Raw genomic sequence first — 18,587 nt, 5'->3', positions numbered from 1 at the left:
GTGTGACAGTATTGTTTGTTGCAAGAGTTTTGAACTGCAGACTTATATTCCAAGCTGAATGTTTAAAAGAAGTTACAGAAACTGCCTAATTGCATGTGTTCTCTAGTGCCATGTAGTAAAGTGTTTCAAAGAAGAGAGTGGGATAGATTAGCCTTTTTTGGCATGCAGATAACTTAACATAAACAGAGGAAAAAAACATGAGAAGATCGGATACAGATGGGATCTACAACTAGAAGACTCTTAGAAATGAGATATTCAGGGAGATGTTGAGGAAAACACTTTTGTCTGTGGCTGGAAGAGGACTAATACTTTGTTAGTGAAACAGCTTGACCCTATCAGACTGAGACAGTCATCTGATTAAATTAATGAAAAGCATTTGAGCTGTGTAGATTATCAAGATCTTTCAGTCAAATTCCTTCTTCTGAGGCTAAAGACAGAGCTTCAAAAGGAATAAACAGCTCAAATATTACTTTTCTCAAGAGGAAGAAATTCTGCACATTTCTGTGCAGTATATTGCCTACCATCATTCTCGGGGATCTACTTACTACGTAAGGTACCCCGAACAGAACTTTCACCTAGGGAAGTGCAGCTTTCAGTTAAGGGAAAGGAATGGAGACGTCAAAATATTGTAATGCATGAAGTTATCTGGAAGTGCGTAGTACAAGACTTCATCTTACTTGTAACACAACCACAGTCAGTTATGGCTACAGACAGCTAATCCAGGGAAACCTCTAGTACTGTAAACAGAGGTTGCTGCCACTGCTCTTCTCGTAGAACAGTGCAGATGGGTAGTTCCTGATCCACTTCACAATCAAGCATCTAGGTTAGAAGAACAAAACAAAAACCACACCCCAAACCCAAACTATCTGTTTAGGCTGTTCAAAACAAGGCAACACATGTCCCAGAAAGTAACATCCCTGACTGAGCAATGTTTGAAAGTTAGCATACACTCCTAGCTAAATAGCGAGCTACGTAAACACGCTAGCCAAACAGAACACAACTTCAGTTAAAATCATTCCTTGATTCTCAGCCTTAAAGCTGGCTTAACATCAGCACCTATATCCCAATAAATTTTGGGATTGGACCAGCTCCTGTAGCCTTCTGAACACCATACAGCTGTAGGGAAGTACAGGAGGAAGAATATATGCTGTTAAGGCACGTGGAATGTCTAAACAGTAGTAGAACAAGGAGTGAAGACAGTAGTTCAGTCACAAGCTTTATGACTACACCATCTGAACCAAACACCACTGACTTAAGTGATCTATCTCTGCTTGTAAACACTTTCTAATCTATACATGCACCCTTTTACCTGAAGGTGCACCCCCCCCCATTTTACAGCTACAGTGGCCAGCCAGATGTTCCCCAGCAGTTGTGAAAACTATGCAGTTATCTCTATGTCTACCCTGACAGAGTACACAATCAGCAAAATGAATTCATAGTGTCACTAACCTTTGTTGTCTGCAGCTATAAATCCAAGAATGTTTTCATGCCGTAGCATAACTGTTTGATAGATTTCTGCTTCGCGAAACCATGAGCGTTCCTCTCTTGAAGAGAAGATCTTCACAGCAACTTCTTCTCCTCTCCACTTCCCTCGCCAGACTTCTCCAAAGCGACCTTTACCAATGCTTTCTTGAAGTACTATAGTTCTTGCAATCGTTCTTTGCACAAGTAAAGGTAAACCTAAAAAGAAGATTTAACATTAACCTTAAACAACACTAACAAAATAAGCACTTATCATAACTACGAAATATAAGATCCATATTCCATGAAGACATTTCTCTTAAAATGCACATGAACTCTCTTAAGATATTAACAGCTTGTTGTGAACTGCTAACAAGCATGTAGGCAAGATGCTGCCTTCAACCTAAGAGGGCAGCAGTACAACTATTCAAAGATATATTGCAAACTGCCTCTACAGCTGTTAAGGAGAAGGCACAAACTTTCTATCAGTTTAGAATTTCAACAGTTGTTGATACATAAAGTTTTACTTTAACAAAAAAAAAGAAACAAGCCATGAAGCAATCAGCAGGACGAAGACAGAGTTGGGTTTTTTTTGTTTGGTTGGTTTTTTTGTTTGTTTTTTCCTAGAAAAGGATCTGCCTACGACTCTCCTGGCAAAGCAGTTCAAGAACACTTTTGCTACTGATTCACTTGATTTTATCACTAGACTTGGTCCATTTCTAAATTGAAGTTAAACGACACTTATCAGCAACACTGACTGTCAGATGTTCACACTCATGCCCAAGTACACCAGTTGCCTGTTAGTACTCTCAAGCCACTCTAACACAGGAAGACATCCTGGTAATGCAAGCTTCCCATCTTACAGGCCATTCTTGTGCACCTCACTTACTTGAGAAAAATGCTCACATTCATGAAAGTTTTATAGCTTCGGAACATCTACATGCTTTCAACTCACAGCACCTCATAACATGCTTTAGTAAGTTTATACAACAAACAAGAAGCACCGGCACTGCCCAAACCAGGGCGGGTTTTTGTTTACTTTAAATCTTTCCTGTTGTAACTTCCGAGGCTTGTCACAGAATTCTGCAGTGATACTACACTGCAGGATGAATGAATCAGCCAGGTTATCGGCTCTCAATAAGCTATTTTGGTTTAGGATTAAATCAAACCCTTTACAAAGTCATCTATTACACTATAATCACTGTTCTAATACCTGACAGAAGAACATCTATATTTTCTTATGCTACAGAAAATAAATCCCAACTTATAGCTCAAATAACAAGTTCCTGTCCATCTCTGGACACTCTTTGCTAATAACAGCAGTAGAAGAACATCTGATCTGGTCTACAGCATTGCCACACTTGTGTCACAGCCTGAGGAGTGCAAATTAAAACGCTGCAGTGTTCAGAGAGTGCCTCAAGACTTCCAGACCTACAGGCATTTTCCGCATGCTCTGTGCTGACAACATACCTACATGAAAAAAGGAAGGGGAAAAACCATGCATCATACCAGCAATTTAACCATTGTCAGGTGCTGCAAGAATGAGAAAGTTAATTTTTGCTGTAATATCTGTCCTCAGGTCAATTGTGCTGTGTACCCAAACTGTAAAGGCTCATCTCTGAAGCGTAACTAGCATTCTTTATGGACAGACTTTTGAAATGCAGAAAAGGCCAGACTAGAACAACCACAGGACCAAACTCAACCCTGAAAATGTAGAATTTGACTTTGTTAGCCAGACAAAGCTTCCTCCTTCGCACTTACGTACTACTGCAAAGTCTACTAACAAATGCTAAATAAAAGCTGTTTTTGTATACTTGAAGCAGGTGATATGCCTAATATTTTCTTTTTCATATAGCTGTTTCAGAAAACCATTTTTACATTTTCAGTTTCAGATGCACTGGTCTCAACTTGCTGTAACACTTATAGACATTGCTTCTTGTTTAAAAAAGATTATGTCCAAGGACATCAGCAAACCTCTAAACAGATACTAAGCCCTAAACTTTCCAGACATGAAGCATTACAAATTCACATTACAAACCCCCAATCGACACATTAACATGTCACAGTACAATAAAACCCTGCTAACTGTGATCTATCCACCTTGCCTCTATACTTATTTTTACAACATTTACAAGATTCAACTTTCTTCTGTTTTTTGTGACTATGCTTTCTCTCACTACCGCTGCTGAACACAACCAGAAGACTAGAATCCATATTTATCTTACATCCATAAGAATTCCTTACAGACTTCTTGGTGCAACTGAGCAGTCTCCTCTTTTTGCTACAGAGAAAACACAGCCCTGTATCACCATGAACTTGAGCAACTGCTTTACTGTAAACCAGACTGCCTGAAAAGTAGCTCACTGGAGATAGCCTCTGACATACACATTGGGCACAACTGTACCTTAAAGCTCTTGGAGTACAGCTGCTTTTAACTGTGCACGAAGAAAGATGACAGTCAGTTTGCTAATACGAAGGATGAAAAAATTCAAGCCCATGTTAAATTCAACAGCAGCTCATAACATTATCCCTGAAGCCTTCATCATCATCTTCATACATCATAACAAAGTATCCTCAAGTCTTCTGAGAGTAACGAGTTGTTTTTCTTTTCCACATCTTAACTGTACTCTGATTAGTCTGGATCAATGACTGCTGAATGCATAAGAAGTTCGTACATTATTTGGATAATTCAGGAATTCAGTTCTAAACCATGACAGTTAGCAAAGAAAAGCAGAACTTTGTTCTTGTTCATAAGTCTCTGTCCAGAAGACTTCCTCTGAAGAGTAATAAAATAAACTAACCCCATGAACTATGAAAAAATCTCATTCTCTTCAAGCTTCCATGAAATGCAGATAAGTTTAAGGAATTTTTAGATTGCCTTCAACTGACTCATCTTTACATTGATTTTTGTGACCATTTGGATTTCTAAACACTTTAACTTCCTGCTTGAAGTTACCTACCAATAATAACTAAAGCTTCTCCTTGCTGTTTTAGGCAATTCTTCCCATTTCCTCGCAAGTAAGTTACTTTGTCATTTGTGAGTTGGAGAGTAACAGCTGGGCATCCCAATCTGTCTATACAACATGTAGTTGATATTTAGAGATTTGCCTCATGATCTGAAATTTTTTCTCAGCTCCAAGACTTTGAAATCCTTCTCTTAAAAGCTGCAGCTTCAGCAGAAGGATCTATTTCAGATGTTTCATCAATTCCTTTCATCAAGCCTCTAGTAATTTCAGGTCTTGTTCGTCATGGAACAATAGGGCAATACTAACAGAAGTCAAAACTGAATAATTAATAACAGCTTACTGTTCATCATTGCAGAAAATGAATCCTACTTCCCTTTTGATCTGAGCAGGAAGCTCATTTTTAGAGTTTTGATCACTTCTGGTTTATATGCTTCTCTTCAGAGAATACCATAATACAAAATCCTTTTTATTTGACTACTAGCTCTTTTAGTCCCCTAGTATGAATTTAAGAGCAGAACATTTACTTTAAGTCACCAGACCAAACACTTCCTTAGCTGTGCCTCTTGGGTCTGTATTATTTTTTCTGTTCTGCACATTTCCATTATGTTTCTTGCAGCCCCTCACCCGAACAGCATCCCTTTCACACAGTTCAGTTTCTGACAGGGTTAAGCAGTATTGTAACTAGCTAGCAGCTCTGACTCTTCTCCCTTCAGTGACCCTGTTGCCCACCCCCAGTTTATTCCATACGTGTACAGTCTTCTCAATTTTAAATATGCTGTACCAAAGTCTGGATTAAAAATACACATTTCAATGAGATTCAATTGCTGCAGGCATACTTCAGGACACAAGAAAATTATCAGCCCAAGTGCTAGGGCACTGTGAATTTATATAGTCATTGCTTGACTAATTTTGAGACAAAGTGATACAAGTCATTGCAAATACATACACTGCCAACACTACCGAAAATAAGTACTTAAAGCACCTCCTATACCATTATCATAATAAAAGGAAAACACACAACACTAAAGGCTAATACTTGTCTTACAAACAGCTGAACAACATAGAACTCACTGCAGCTGAAGCTAAAAGATCACTCCTAAGGAAGCATTCAGCCTTCTTGTTTTACAGGGAACATGACTTTGCCTTTCAAGCATAAAAACAAGTTAGTGAAGAGCTTTCCTTAGGGGTAAGTCATACTTGTTGGTTTCCTTCCTCTGATGCAGCCATCAGTAGCCAACGCTCAAATACTATTGTAAGTCAGGCATTCTGGGAGTCTAGACCAGCTTGAGTGTCCTGAATCTCTGAAAACTAAGTAATTCCCTGGCATGCTGCTTTTACTTAAAGTGCAATTTGCAAATAGGCAAGGGAAGAGTCAGTAGTTTCTAATCATTTGACCTGCAGGAAGAATCCTAAATTTCTTCTAACTTGGATTCCCTGCTTTTCAAGAGCTTATTTTGAAGTAGTACTTCCAGAGTTTTCAAACATGAAGAGAGGCTCAGAAGCACCCCAGGAAAAAAGGCCAGAAGGAAAATGAAGTATTCCTTAGCAAATGGAAACACCAACAGAAAATTAAGTCTGAATTAACATTATCACAGGCCTGACTTCTGATCTGAAGAAGCGTGAGAAAGTGACCACGCAGAAAGTGGCAGAAGTGCTGTAATCATCCACAGAAGTTAGAAGGGAACTATCAACCAGACAGTACTCCAAAACAAGTATGACTAAATGTGGTTTCAAGGGAAAACTTTAAAGGCTTTCTTTCCTGGGTTTACTGAAGTGATAGCAGCTAGTACACTGCAGATGACTACTTATACATATGGAACATACATCTGCTCTTTTACGTTTTAGTTAAAGAAAATAATATTAGAATTTATTTCCAGCCTTTTTTAGGAAAAGTCTGTACCTGCAAACATTAAGTAAAGAGTTTTATGCTCCCAATAGTGTAACAATTATATATCATAGCTTCCTGGATTCCAAGAAATGTGAATCTCTAACTCCTTCATATTCTCTTACTAAGTATCCTACTTCTGTACACTTCTAGAAAGAACATAACTGGAGGACTAAGTCCAGCATTTTCATTTATCAAGTTCTAGCCCAATATATTGGAAGTTCTATTAATCACTTTCATTGTTTGATTTAGTTATTGCCGTTAGTAAATGAGAAAATTGAGATAAACACAAACAACTACAGCTCCAGTTTTAACCAGAAAGCAACTTACCCTATCATGATCAAGTCTTATTTGGACACACAAAAGCTTTCTCAATTGAAACATAGCTGCCTACACGCTCAGTGCAACCTCAGCTTCTTCAATGAAGATATGACTAAAGGTAACTTATTTTGACCTATATTCTAAACATGTTCAGCTAGTTTTGATAGAGCAATCGACTCTAAATAGTTTTACCAGTTACTGTCCTTGGGAAAGAAATACAACCTAGGTGCTTGGGTTTTGTTGTTGTAATTTCTTCCAATTTTGGGGAATTAAAGAATTCATCAGTTGAGGATTAAACACCAGTATTTCTTTGCAGAAAATACCCTGAAAGGGCATGGATGTTTCAGCATGTACATTTGCAAGTAGGATTAAATCATTTAAACTTTTAATACAGTAGAAGGCCGGTACGAGGTTGCAGTACGCAATCTGATGTCTCATTCTTTAACATGGACCAGAGATTAATAAATTTATACAATGGTTTATCTGATACATCATCCCCTATCAACACTTACTAAACCATATTTCTGTGATGCAGACCATCACAGTCCTATAAGCAAGTATGCCAGGATTACCATAGCAAAGACTACATGCAGTGAACAGACTACTGCCTCATCTTCCCAAAGCAACACCTGCTAAAGTCAGAATTAAAATAAAACCTCATGAAATCAAAGGATGTAAATTATTAAGATGTGATCTGCATACTACATCCATTCTATACACATAGAAATTACTATTTACAACTGAAAAATACCTTCTGTAAGGAAAGAACTGGCTAAAACGTTAACTCAGAATTCAGAATATTCTTCATATACCAATAACTCCAGAGCGAAATTAATTTTCACTTCAAAGCCAAAGAACAAAAAACTTCACGCATTATCTCAAAACCACAGAAGACAGTAATTTAGATATGCTGTGCAGAACAAAAAGGTAAATGACTGAGCCTTACTAGAGAAAACTAAACATTTACAATAGCTGACTGTGATATTCCCTGCTTAACATACTGTACTCTCAGAATTACGAGTAACACTAGCAGCAACTCAATATGGTTCTTTCATTTCACTTATTTCCATATATTTAATCTTTACTGGTATTGAATGGATCTACATGTAAGTAGCTTTTTGAGTCATTTCTCCAGTTAATCATAAGTTTAAGTAGATTTGACAATATTAAAAAAAAATTGATGTCTTACAAGGCTCTTAAACACAGAGTAATTACTACTGTAAGTGTGACATTACCTGACCCAGAGCCTGAAGTTGTCATATCATAAATTAAATCCTTTAAAGTAGTTCCTTCTGATATAAAGGGACGATCCAGTGAGGGATCTTCTTCACTTGGCACACGATGATGAATGACAGTACGATTATGACAAAGATATAGAATCAACATCAGTGAAATGCAGACAAAGCAGACAGGTCCAGCAATGACGGCAGCCAGTTCCACAGGTCCTAGATTAGAAGCTGGTTTTCCTGGAGTAGGGCCTGACAGAAAAAATAAAAGAAAACAGCAAAACTATTTCTTGCTTTTTGTGCAACTAAATTTATTGTATTTCACAGTGACCTTCACATTATTTCGATGTATTTGTTAAAACTTCTGCACAGTAACTTTTTCAAGAATCAAAGTAAGTATTACTAAGGACAAAGGCAGCTATGTTCTCATTCAGTTTCCACTTAACTTGCATATAAGTCTTCAAAACTGGCCCTAACATCCCTACCCAGAAGATAAAGTTTCATGTTACAGATCTCGTGAAATTTTATTTGCAGAATCCAAGGTGTACTTTAGGCCTTCAAATTCACCTACAACCTCAAAACTGAAACTTCCACTCTTACAGGATTTCCTGTTTAAAAAAAGAATCAAAAATGTCAAAACCTCTTACCTGGCGTTGGAACTGGGAGTTCGATTTTATTGCAGTGGTCTCTGTCACAGCAATGAGGCACAGTAATGACTCCATCTCTGGAAGAGGAGGCACAAACAAACGGCCTGTCTCGGGGAATCAGATCAATTTCTGCTATACACATACTATTGTGTATGACTTTGTCTGCAGTTCGTGTTACTGAGGTAAAACATAGTCCATCTGTCACACATGTAAAGTTGTCTTTTGTACACAGGTGGCAGTAACACTGTAATGCTGTATTGAGAAAAAACATTAATGTTAGCATTGGTACACATTCTGAGTTGAGACAACTTGAATGACTGAAGAAATAAAAGTTCAAAACACTACTAGGCCTGTATCTTCTACATAAACACAGAACTGTAACACTAAAGAAGAACACCAGAAGGCTTCTTAGTAGGACAAAAAAAAATAAGGAGATGAGCAGACAAAAGTCAGTTGAATTTAAAGCTGAAGTCATCTCTCCTTATAATTACATATTAAAAGAGAAAGGATGCCACCCTAGACGTTCCTCCAGGTAAAGAAGTTCCATTACAGTTCCTCATACTAAAGATCTATTTTTATTAACACTGTATCCTCCACAGTATGCAATCCTGCTATTTTAAAACCCAATACAAATAATGCTTCCCCCCCCGCCCCCCCAATAACCATGGGTATAGCTTTAGTAAGTAACAAATAGGATGCTGCTGGCTACCCAAGATTAATACTTTATACGTTCCTTGCTATCTTCAATTTTGCATTGAGGAAAGGGCATATAAAGGCTTAATCCTCATTAAAATACAAATCCCAAATGACCTGAGAACATACCCTTTCACACAAGCAGAATATAGTTTAGACTTGTTATTTATGAAGCCACAGGAAAACATTGCCTTACATTGCTCAAGTTCCTGGTTCACTAAAGCTATCGATTGCACTAGTAAAGTAGGGCGCATGGAGGGGAAAGTGGGAATGATTGACTAATCATGTCTAAGAGAGTCAGGTTTCATTCTCTAAATTACAAAAGTTCTTGGAGAAGGAAGACTACTACTACAAATTTCTTTCTCCATTCCTGCATTTACAGGACCAAAGCTAGACAGAAAACAGTGCAGTAGCAACAATAAAAATATCAATAAACTCTGACTCCACTTGTTCATCTGTGGAGAGCAAAAGCTAGCACAGAACTTGTGTACATGCTTGCAGAAAGATAAAAATACAGAAATTTAGACAAATTTAAAAATCTTAAACATTCATGCCCAAAACACAAAAATGCCCTGAGCCATAAACAAGCCTCTTTCAACAGTGTATACAAAATCTCATACCAAAGGTGTGAGGATTAATAGGTGGCAAAGCTAAAGTTGCCCCAAAATCTGAAATTTGGTGTTTCACTTAAATTCAAGAGTTTACGATAACCACCTGAATTGCCTTGGATTTTACACCCCTCTCTATCCTTGGATAGCATGGATTTAAATAAATGGCAATCTGATCTCAAATATACATTCCATCTCTAAGTCTTGATTCTGAGTTGTATACCTTTCCCTGAAAACACCTCCTGCCCCCAAGGTTTTGAATCAAAACAAATTATTGACACTCATCCTCTACTATTATAGCAAACATCTAATAAAGTTCTTAGATGCAATTTCCCACCCACCCCCCCCCAGTCAGAGAAGAAAGGAAAGTCTTATTATTCAGAGTTTAACTATGAGAACGTTTAACAGTTATTTTCCTGTTCGTGTGCCTTTGGTAATTTACACTTGAACAAATTACTTTTTTAACCAACTAAAAGTTTCCTAAAATATTCACACATTGATATTTCTTTTAACTTTCTTAACAAGAAGGTCTTTATATCTCTTGCTTCATCCATGACTTTTTTTTTTCTATTTAAATAATATTCTTGGCTCATCATAATTGTGCACGCATCTGAATGCCTACAGTAAGAGACAGGTATTCTGTAAAGCAGATTTGCATTGAGTCACTGTACAGAGGCCAAGCCACTTGAAGTGAAAAATGAGGTTTGGGCTGACCTTCTTACACTTATTCATCCTCCTAATCTTGTGAAGTTGTAGAGGCACACTGATACCATTACGATTAGTCAAAGAATTTGGTGTCTTATGTTCCTCATTCATTTTGTTCCCACCTCTCTCTCCTTTGCCACAGAATTCCCAAGGAGTGCAATTTGATACACTTTATACTTTTGTTCCAGTTTGATGTCACTATCTTCTAGTTTCCCGTCAAGACACAGTACACTGTCACATACAATTGAATGGCTTTGTCGGCACAAATAGAACACTGCTTCCTGCTGAAGATACTCTCCCCCTCCCTTAAAAGCAGAAAACAATGCCTAATCAGCTCAAGAGGCAAAGCTTCTAGGAATACAGGGGTTTGCTGCTCTCTAGCGGACGTACTCTTAAAAAAACCACAAACACCCACATTAAAAATGCTTCAGCTCCCTTCCTGCTCTGGCCACTCTAGAATTCTTCAGGCCTTCCAACTCAAGTGGGTAACAGCAGAATTTCCATATTTTACTATCAGGAAAACTAATTCAGTATCTTCAGCAACAATCCATACTAGGAGGAGAGGAAACGGAATTGGAATATCCTTGCCCATGTCTCACTCTCGTTATCCATGCGTAAAAGAACAAAGACTATGACTATATGAACACATTGTAGAGAAGATTTAACATCAGTGGGATGAGATGTCAATGACCACCAGTAATTAAATCACTTCACTCCTATAAGGAAGTGTTTCCACATGTAACTGATCTTAAAGAAAAAAATATCATACTGTTGTTCTCTTGAAGATATAAATTTTCCCACTGTCTCCAAGTAGTCCATTTTCTTCTCAGAGAAGCATTACAGTAATTTTAAAAACTCCGATGGAAACCAGTCAGGTCTCCAAGTTCACTTAAATAAATACATACATTTCTAGAATGGGTTGATAACAGTATGCGATGAGAGAATAACTCTGATGTAACCAAATCTTCCAGAACCAGTAATATCTTCCAGGTATAATGCATTTCAATACATTTGGAAACCACCTTTTAAAAAGGTCTTTTCTGTTTAAGTCATACAAGTCTTGTGACAGTTGCATAGACAACCAGTGACAAAGACAAGAACAGAAATCATGTCAACATAGCAATTTAGTGCCTTCTGCATTGCATTTCCTCACTGTGCCATGACCTTCTAACATACCATTCCTGCTTTATGTGACTGCCTACCATAACAGAAAACAGAGAGGCAGTGCAGTTATAAAAGTGTGTGTGTATGCATTATGACACAGATGCCACAGAAGTTATCAACAGCATACTTCTTATACCTCAATCTGATTTAATTCTTGTGTTGAACACAATTACTTGGGTAATCTCTCAGGCTCAGACCCTCAGTTTGACAGTTTTTTATTCCCTTTGAAAAGTCTCTCTTGCATGGGTGTTGCAGTCTGGAAAGCCCACAGTGAAGGTAAGGCAAGCTGGCAACATAAATGAGACACTGAAACTACACAGCTTGACAAGCCTTAAAATAAGCTGAATCACAAAAGCTCAGATATTAATACTACATGCAAAATGTGAACAGAGAATTAAGTACACCCTATCCACTTTGGAAGCCTATACCATTAGGTACCTATTGAAACAGTCTTTTTTGTATCTGTTGTCTTCCTGAAGTAAGAAAATTGCGCAAAGCCTTCATTTTTAGAATTGCATAAAACCCTATGAATCACTCCATAGTATTCGCTAGCATCCTGCAGAACTACTTCAGACAGTTTATCATAGAACACCACCTTCAGCCAAAGAATTTTTGGTTAGAAATCAATTGTTGAAATACTGTCTCATGTATTACAGCAGTTAAAACTGCACTGTGAAGTGCTCTAAAAAAAACCCAAACCCACATCTCATTATGAGTAATTAACAATTTGATATTAGTAATACTTTTATTTATTTTATCACACACCTTAGTTTTACAAATTTAAAAGAAACAAATAGTCTCAGGCCCCCAACAGTAGCACTACGCTGAAGAAGAAACTCCAGATCCTTCTCTTGTGATATTATAAACTCTTCTCCCATGGAAAATACAAATGACACTTTGAAACAAGAATTTCACCAGAAAGTGTAACTTCACCAGAAGAACAATCAGGACTCTTGGTTCCACAAGATAAAGAGTTTTAAGGGATAAAGGAGCGAAGCTATGATGTGCTAGAGCGTTCAAGGCCAGGGTGGATGAGGCTTTGAGCAGCCTGGTCTAGTGGGAGGTGTCCCTGCTCACGGCAGGGGGGTTGGAACTAGACGATCTTTAAGGTCCCTTCCAACCTAAACCATTCTATGATTCTAGGAGACCATAATAGATTTTGGAGAGATAAGCAAGAGAGCTGTCGTGTTTACTGGTAGTTTTTTCCCCTATCCAATAAAATTTGCTGGAAGCAAAAAAGCATAATACAGAAGGGTGCTGTCAGCTTCCTATTCTGTTATTCAGACTATCCCCTCACAACACATCTGACTCATCTCTGATCTCTTCTAGCTCAAGACACAAAAATGTTTAGGTCTTACCTAAATGTTAGGTCCCAATTATTTGGGACGTGGGTACATCTTTTTAACCATAATACTTCATGACCCTCACTAACTCATTATTCTCAAAGGCACTAGTTAACTGTTCTAAAGTAACAGCACTGGATATCAAGTTTTCAGGACAACTTTCATATACATATCATATGTCTTTGTTAAGCAAAACTTTCACTGAAGACAGCAGCTTTGTCAACCAACAGGATGCACTCAAGAAAACAGACAGACTATTAAGGCACTATCCTCAACTTGCAAGTAATGATAAAGCCTTGTGAAAAATCCCAGCTTCAAAAACCTGGTATTACATTCTCTGTAGCGCAGGTGCCAAATGGCACTATCAGTTTTTTTGCATGTCATTCATAAAGCTACTCACAATATGTTCATGCCTCTTACAGCAAGATAACATTAACAATTTGTTTCTGGTATCTTTCATAAAACAGCATACTTTAGTAACACAAAAGAAAGTTAGAAAGTTACAATTAAAAGCCTAGGTTATAATTTTACTAACCTTCTGAAAACAGAAAGAATAAAGATCTCCTTCATCGGTACTTTTAAATACATTTCAGCATACAAATCAGATTTCCATCTTTATTTGCGATTAGGAGCAATTGAGTGGATCCAAGAGTTTCCAAGGATGACTCCCCAGAATTTTGGAGAGACCAAACACTATGACTCACACATTTAAAAAAGAAAAAAAAAAAAAAAAAAAAAAAGGAAAAGGAGCTAAACTTCAGAGTCTGTCTTACAAATGAGGGCTGTTCTACTGTTCAGCTAGCTGCTGTGATTCATTACATGCCTGGTCTCCACATAAAACATATCACAAGACGATTCGTTCATGCAGTAACACTAGTACACTGCAGAGCAGGTAGCACCAGAAGCAATCAGAAAATGCCTAACTTTTGTCCACCCATGATAAGAATACTAAGTAACAGTAGCCAAATCTTACCTTGCATTTCTTTGTCAACTTAGACCACGATGTTCAGACAAATTAACCGCTTCACCAGTACCAGGACTTGCCTGAGTTATGGATCAAGAACACTGGATCCCCGCCTATTCCCTTGGACAAAAGGTAGCACACCATCACTTCCATCCCTAAGCTTTTGTATGGAAGACCACTGCCTGTTTTCACATAAAGCTTTCAGACCTTAATTTCACAACTGAGATTAAGTGAAAACTGTTGACTGATCTGAGGGATTAAAGGAGAAAAGTTCAAAGCTCAAATCAAGGTAGAATTTCCTTCAATATCTAAATTGGATGTGTTACATAAGAAAACTTTAAATTACTGAAGCCTGCCACACATTTTCAAGAACATAAGAACCACTATGGGTAACTTAAGCTTACTTCACTGTTTCCACATCAAAGATTCTCCTTCTTCTTCAGTAAGAATATAGGCAATTAACACAACATTTTGGTATAGCAAGTTATGCTTTCTTTAAGTAGTATTTTCTTTACAGCACAAATACCATCTTAGATTGAATTATGAAATGCATTGTAAAATATCCAGACTGAGGGATGTCTTTAAGCTGTAACTGAAGAAGAAAGTTGTGGCGCTTCTCCACTTCCTCTTTAAAACCCAAAGCAATCTACAATCCGCCTCCAGAAAAATTTAGATAGTTGATCGAATAGAAAATGCAGATTTTGTGTATCAGTCATCATCATTTAACTTGGTACAGATGTAACTGAAACCTAAACCAACTGGAGTAGGGCATCTATAACACTTGTAGGCCCCATTAGGACATATAGCCTGCTAACCAAAGAACAAAATACGCTTTTTCTTTTCTTTAATGGAAAAATACCTATTTCTTGCATTTCTGAATGCTATTAAGAACTCCCGTTTCATGCATTAGCTCTGCAACAGCACAGCTGTGATACCGCATCTCTTTTACAAGAGGCCATAGGTACAGAAGGCTGGAGGAACAAAAGAAACCATTTTACTGTACAACATTCTCCAAAGGTTTTTATTTCCCCACGGTTTGGTTCTCACACAGCATACAGGTTAGCTGTCTGACTGTAACTGGAAGATGACCTACCGAAATCACCACGATACTAGCTCTCAGAGCAGACGCCGCCAGCACACCCACGATGTGGCATGTAACGGAGCTGAAGCATCTGACGTGGGAGTTGAGGGATTCTTTTACCTTCACTACGTGGAACATGCAACACGTTATCTATGCCAGCCGACGCCGCTTGCCTCTCCTCCCCCGTGGCACCCTTTGTACGCTCCCTCCAGCGCGCCGCGGGGAGCCCCCAAGGCACGGCGGCTTTACCCGGTCCGCTGCCGGAGCTGAGGCACCCGGGGCGCGGGCAGGCACCCTCCCCGGCAGGGCAGCCTGCCCGCGGGGAGGGAGGGCGGGCGCTCCGCTACCGAGAACCAAGTTGCCTTCGCGGGCCACGGCCGCCCGTACCCGCGTGGGCAAGGAAGGGCCGGGGCCGGCCACGGCCCACGGAGGCAGGGGCCAGCGGGCTCACGGGGCGGGAAAGTTACCCCGAGCAGACGGCACCCGAGGGGGCAAGGCGGGGGCGGGTGTCAAAGGGAGGGGCTGCGGGCACCCTCTCTACCCCTCACCACCCCCCGTCCTCGCCCGGCGGCGCCGCGTCTGCCCCGCGCCGCGGCCCCTCCCGCCGCGCTCGGCCAACAAAGGGACGAGCAGTCCCCGGACTCCGCCAGGCTCAGACACCGGGGGGGTGCGGGGGGGAAGGCGACTCCGCCCCAGCCGGCCCCTCCGCCATGTTGTTGAAAGGAACCGACGGAGACCCGCAGCCCCCCGTCGCTCTCCTCCCCCCGCCCCAGGCACCACCTCGCCCGCTCCCTCCTTCCCACCAGACCTGCGTGCACTCACCGTCCGCCCCGGGGAAGAGCAACGCGGCCACCACCAGACACGGCAGGGCCCAGGGCCACCGAGCGGCCGCTACCGCCATAGTCCGGTCCCGGAACCGTGGAGCCAGGGCGCGCGCGCGCAGCCGCGCGCCAGGATTCCGCCTCACGACCCCCCCTCCTCTTCTTCCCTTCCCTCCTCGCCCCTCCCGCCCGAGAAAGACACAGGGAGGCGCTCACGCCGCCCGCGCCTCCCCGGCTCGCTCCTGCCGCTCATGTAACTGCCGCAGCGGCGCCGCCGGATTGGCTGCTCTGCCCCGCTACGCCACCGCCCCGCCCCTCCCCCGCCCCGCCCACGCCCCGCCCCCGGCAGCTGCGGGGAGACCCAACAACAACAGGCGTCGGGAGGGCGCGACCGGTGCGGCCGAGGGGCGGGGCCGGGCCGGGCCGGGCAGTGATTGGCCGTCGCCTGGCGGCGCCTCGTTGCGTTGCCGGTAAAGAGGAGGACGGCGGCGGGGCGTGAGCCTGGGTGGCCCCGGCGGTGCGGCTCGGTGAGGTGGGTGGCGGGAGGCACCGTCCTTGCGCCCGCAGCTTCAAGTGCTGCCGTTTCTCCCCGAAGCAGGGGCGAGCCAGACGGCCGACGTGTCCGGGCGGTGGGGGAAGCAGCCAGGCTGAGGCGCTGTGGAGGGGCGGACCCAACCGGCCAGTCTTGGTCAGCACTCCTCGCCTTCTAGGCTCGCTGGCCGCCATGTGCGGGGCCGCGGTGTCAGCGAGGCCCTTGGAGGGAGAGGCGGGAGGGGCTAGGCAGCCCTCAGGTTGTCTCGGGAGAGGAGGAGAAGCACCAGCAGCCGAGGAGTTACCCCTCCGCGGAGACTGCGCGGGTGGGGGACGGGCCGGGAGAGGAGCCCTGGCCGCGGCGCTTCTGTCGGGTGGGGTGTAGGGGTGACACACGAACCGATAGCTCCTTCGCCGCTGGCGGGCCAGCTGTCCCGGCTGTAACACAGCTCGGCCTTCGTGCTGCGAGCCCTGCAGCGCGACTGGGGACCGGGGGACTTGTCTTCCCGCAGCACGAAGGGAAGAGCCTACAGGTTTTAGTACGGGGCGGTAAACGAGCAGTGCTCGTCCCCGTGTGCAGCTCCCATCGTACTTCACAGTCTGCGCATTTGCTGTGCGTCACTGGAGGAGTTAATAGGGAACCAGAAGCGAACTTGCCCAGTCCAAATAGCTGTCTGAGGTTCTCCTTGATCTTACGTGGCAGCTAGGACCCACCTTGTGAAGAAAATACCATGACAGTTTGTTACTTCTATCCATAGCTTTATTAGCTTTTGCCTGGGTGGCAGGGAAGGAGGAAAGGCTCTCTTCTTTCCTCTTGGCATCAGGTAAATGCTCTTGCAGCAGTTACCTGCTTGCTCTGGGAATCCGCCATCCCACCTGGAGTTCTGGCCACATTACCTGGCTGAGACATCTGGGTCCTGAATCAGTTCAGGGTCCCTCAAGTTCAGGATATGCTTATATACTACTTTATACTACAAAACTTGCTTGTTTTTCTTGCTTTGTAACCTTCCAATCACAGGACAAGTCACGTAGGTCACAGGTGCTTTTCCACTTGTTAGGTGCAGTCACTCTTGCGAGCTTCAGGTACTGTGTCTGCCAGCTGGTGACTTCCCAGTTCATAGCGTTCAGGCCAGCGACCTCCATGCTCCTCAGTGCCACGTTCACTTGCATGTCACACTGATCTCCTGTCTCATTTTTACTTGCAGCTGTTAAGCCAACACAGCCTTTATAAAAAGTCCTATTTCTCCTACAGTACAGTTTACCTGGATAAGAATCTTGATAATATTCAAAATGAGGTAAACTTTTATTAATTCATTCTCTTTCCCTCTGAGCAATGATCAGCATTGTATTTAAATAGACCCTAGTTATATTTTCTCTTACAAAATAATATTTTTAATGACAGATGTCCTTTGTGACAGATGTTGGACCAAATGTCTGGATTTGATATAGATTCATGCCATAATGAAGTTGACAACACCAGGCAAACATGTTCTTAGGTATCCATATATGGAAATACTTAAAGGGCTAATCCTCAAGTAATATACTAGCATAAAAAGAAATACTGAAGCGCTGTTAAAATTGCTCAAATCCCAAGGCATCTTTTAAATTCAGGTAGGGTACTCAAACTATAAGTTAAGAAAATTATGTGCTTGGGAAAAAAATAATCCACTATTCATTTCCTCATCACAGATCTTCTGGATTTAAGTTTGGGCCACAGACAATATCTCTGAGGGAAGGCAGGGAACAGGAAGCAGAGCATGGTGAAAGAGTTCTTTCAGGGCTCCCAATTCAGTCCTACAGGGAGCATTCTGAATTAACATCCTGAGCAACGTTTGGCTGTCAGCCACAGAAAAAATAAATTAAGTCAGTAACTTGCAGGTAACAGCTCACCAACTAAGATCGTTTTAGGTCACTTTCAAGTAGTGAACAGTGCCACCACAAATTAAATATTTTTGCCAGGCCTCACCCTTCTTTCATAACATGCACCAGGTAAAGACCACTACTGAAGAAATACCTACAGTTATGTCATCCCCAGTCCTGATCCCTGGGTACCCATCTGTAATCTTGTGTACCACAGTAGATTCAAAAGCCAAAGTAAACTTGGGGTAGAAGCAGCAACTACAATGGATTCTGTATGTCATTAAAAATATTACCAGTTTTGAAAAGCAACA

General features: G+C 41.6%; 1 protein-coding gene across 3 annotated transcripts in view; it reads right to left on the bottom strand.

Moving 5' to 3' along the window:
* Positions 1-16,056, bottom strand: part of TGFBR1 (transforming growth factor beta receptor 1) — a 34,227-nt gene extending 18,171 nt beyond the window's left edge. Inside the window, exons 1-6 of one of the 3 annotated variants that reach the window (XM_063325718.1) lie at positions 15,887-16,017; positions 15,077-15,189; positions 13,993-14,103; positions 8,507-8,758; positions 7,869-8,111; positions 1,450-1,680 (exon numbers count right to left, since the gene is read on the bottom strand). In XM_063325718.1, the coding sequence (XP_063181788.1) occupies positions 1,450-1,680; positions 7,869-8,111; positions 8,507-8,758; positions 13,993-13,999 (733 nt within the window). In that variant the 5' untranslated portion in view covers positions 14,000-14,103; positions 15,077-15,189; positions 15,887-16,017. Of the gene's footprint in view, positions 1-1,449; positions 1,681-7,868; positions 8,112-8,506; positions 8,759-13,992; positions 14,104-15,076; positions 15,190-15,886 lie in introns of all 3 variants that reach the window. The other 2 variants (XM_063325719.1, XM_063325717.1) reach the window with 2 other exon arrangements.
* Between the last annotated feature and the right edge of the window lie 2,531 nt (positions 16,057-18,587).

The sequence above is a fragment of the Chroicocephalus ridibundus genome, chromosome 2 (genome assembly GCF_963924245.1).
Source record: "Chroicocephalus ridibundus chromosome 2, bChrRid1.1, whole genome shotgun sequence".
Lineage (NCBI taxonomy): Eukaryota > Metazoa > Chordata > Aves > Charadriiformes > Laridae > Chroicocephalus > Chroicocephalus ridibundus.
The sequence above is the reverse complement of the archived record's forward strand: the minus strand, read 5'-3'. Positions and strand labels throughout refer to the sequence as shown.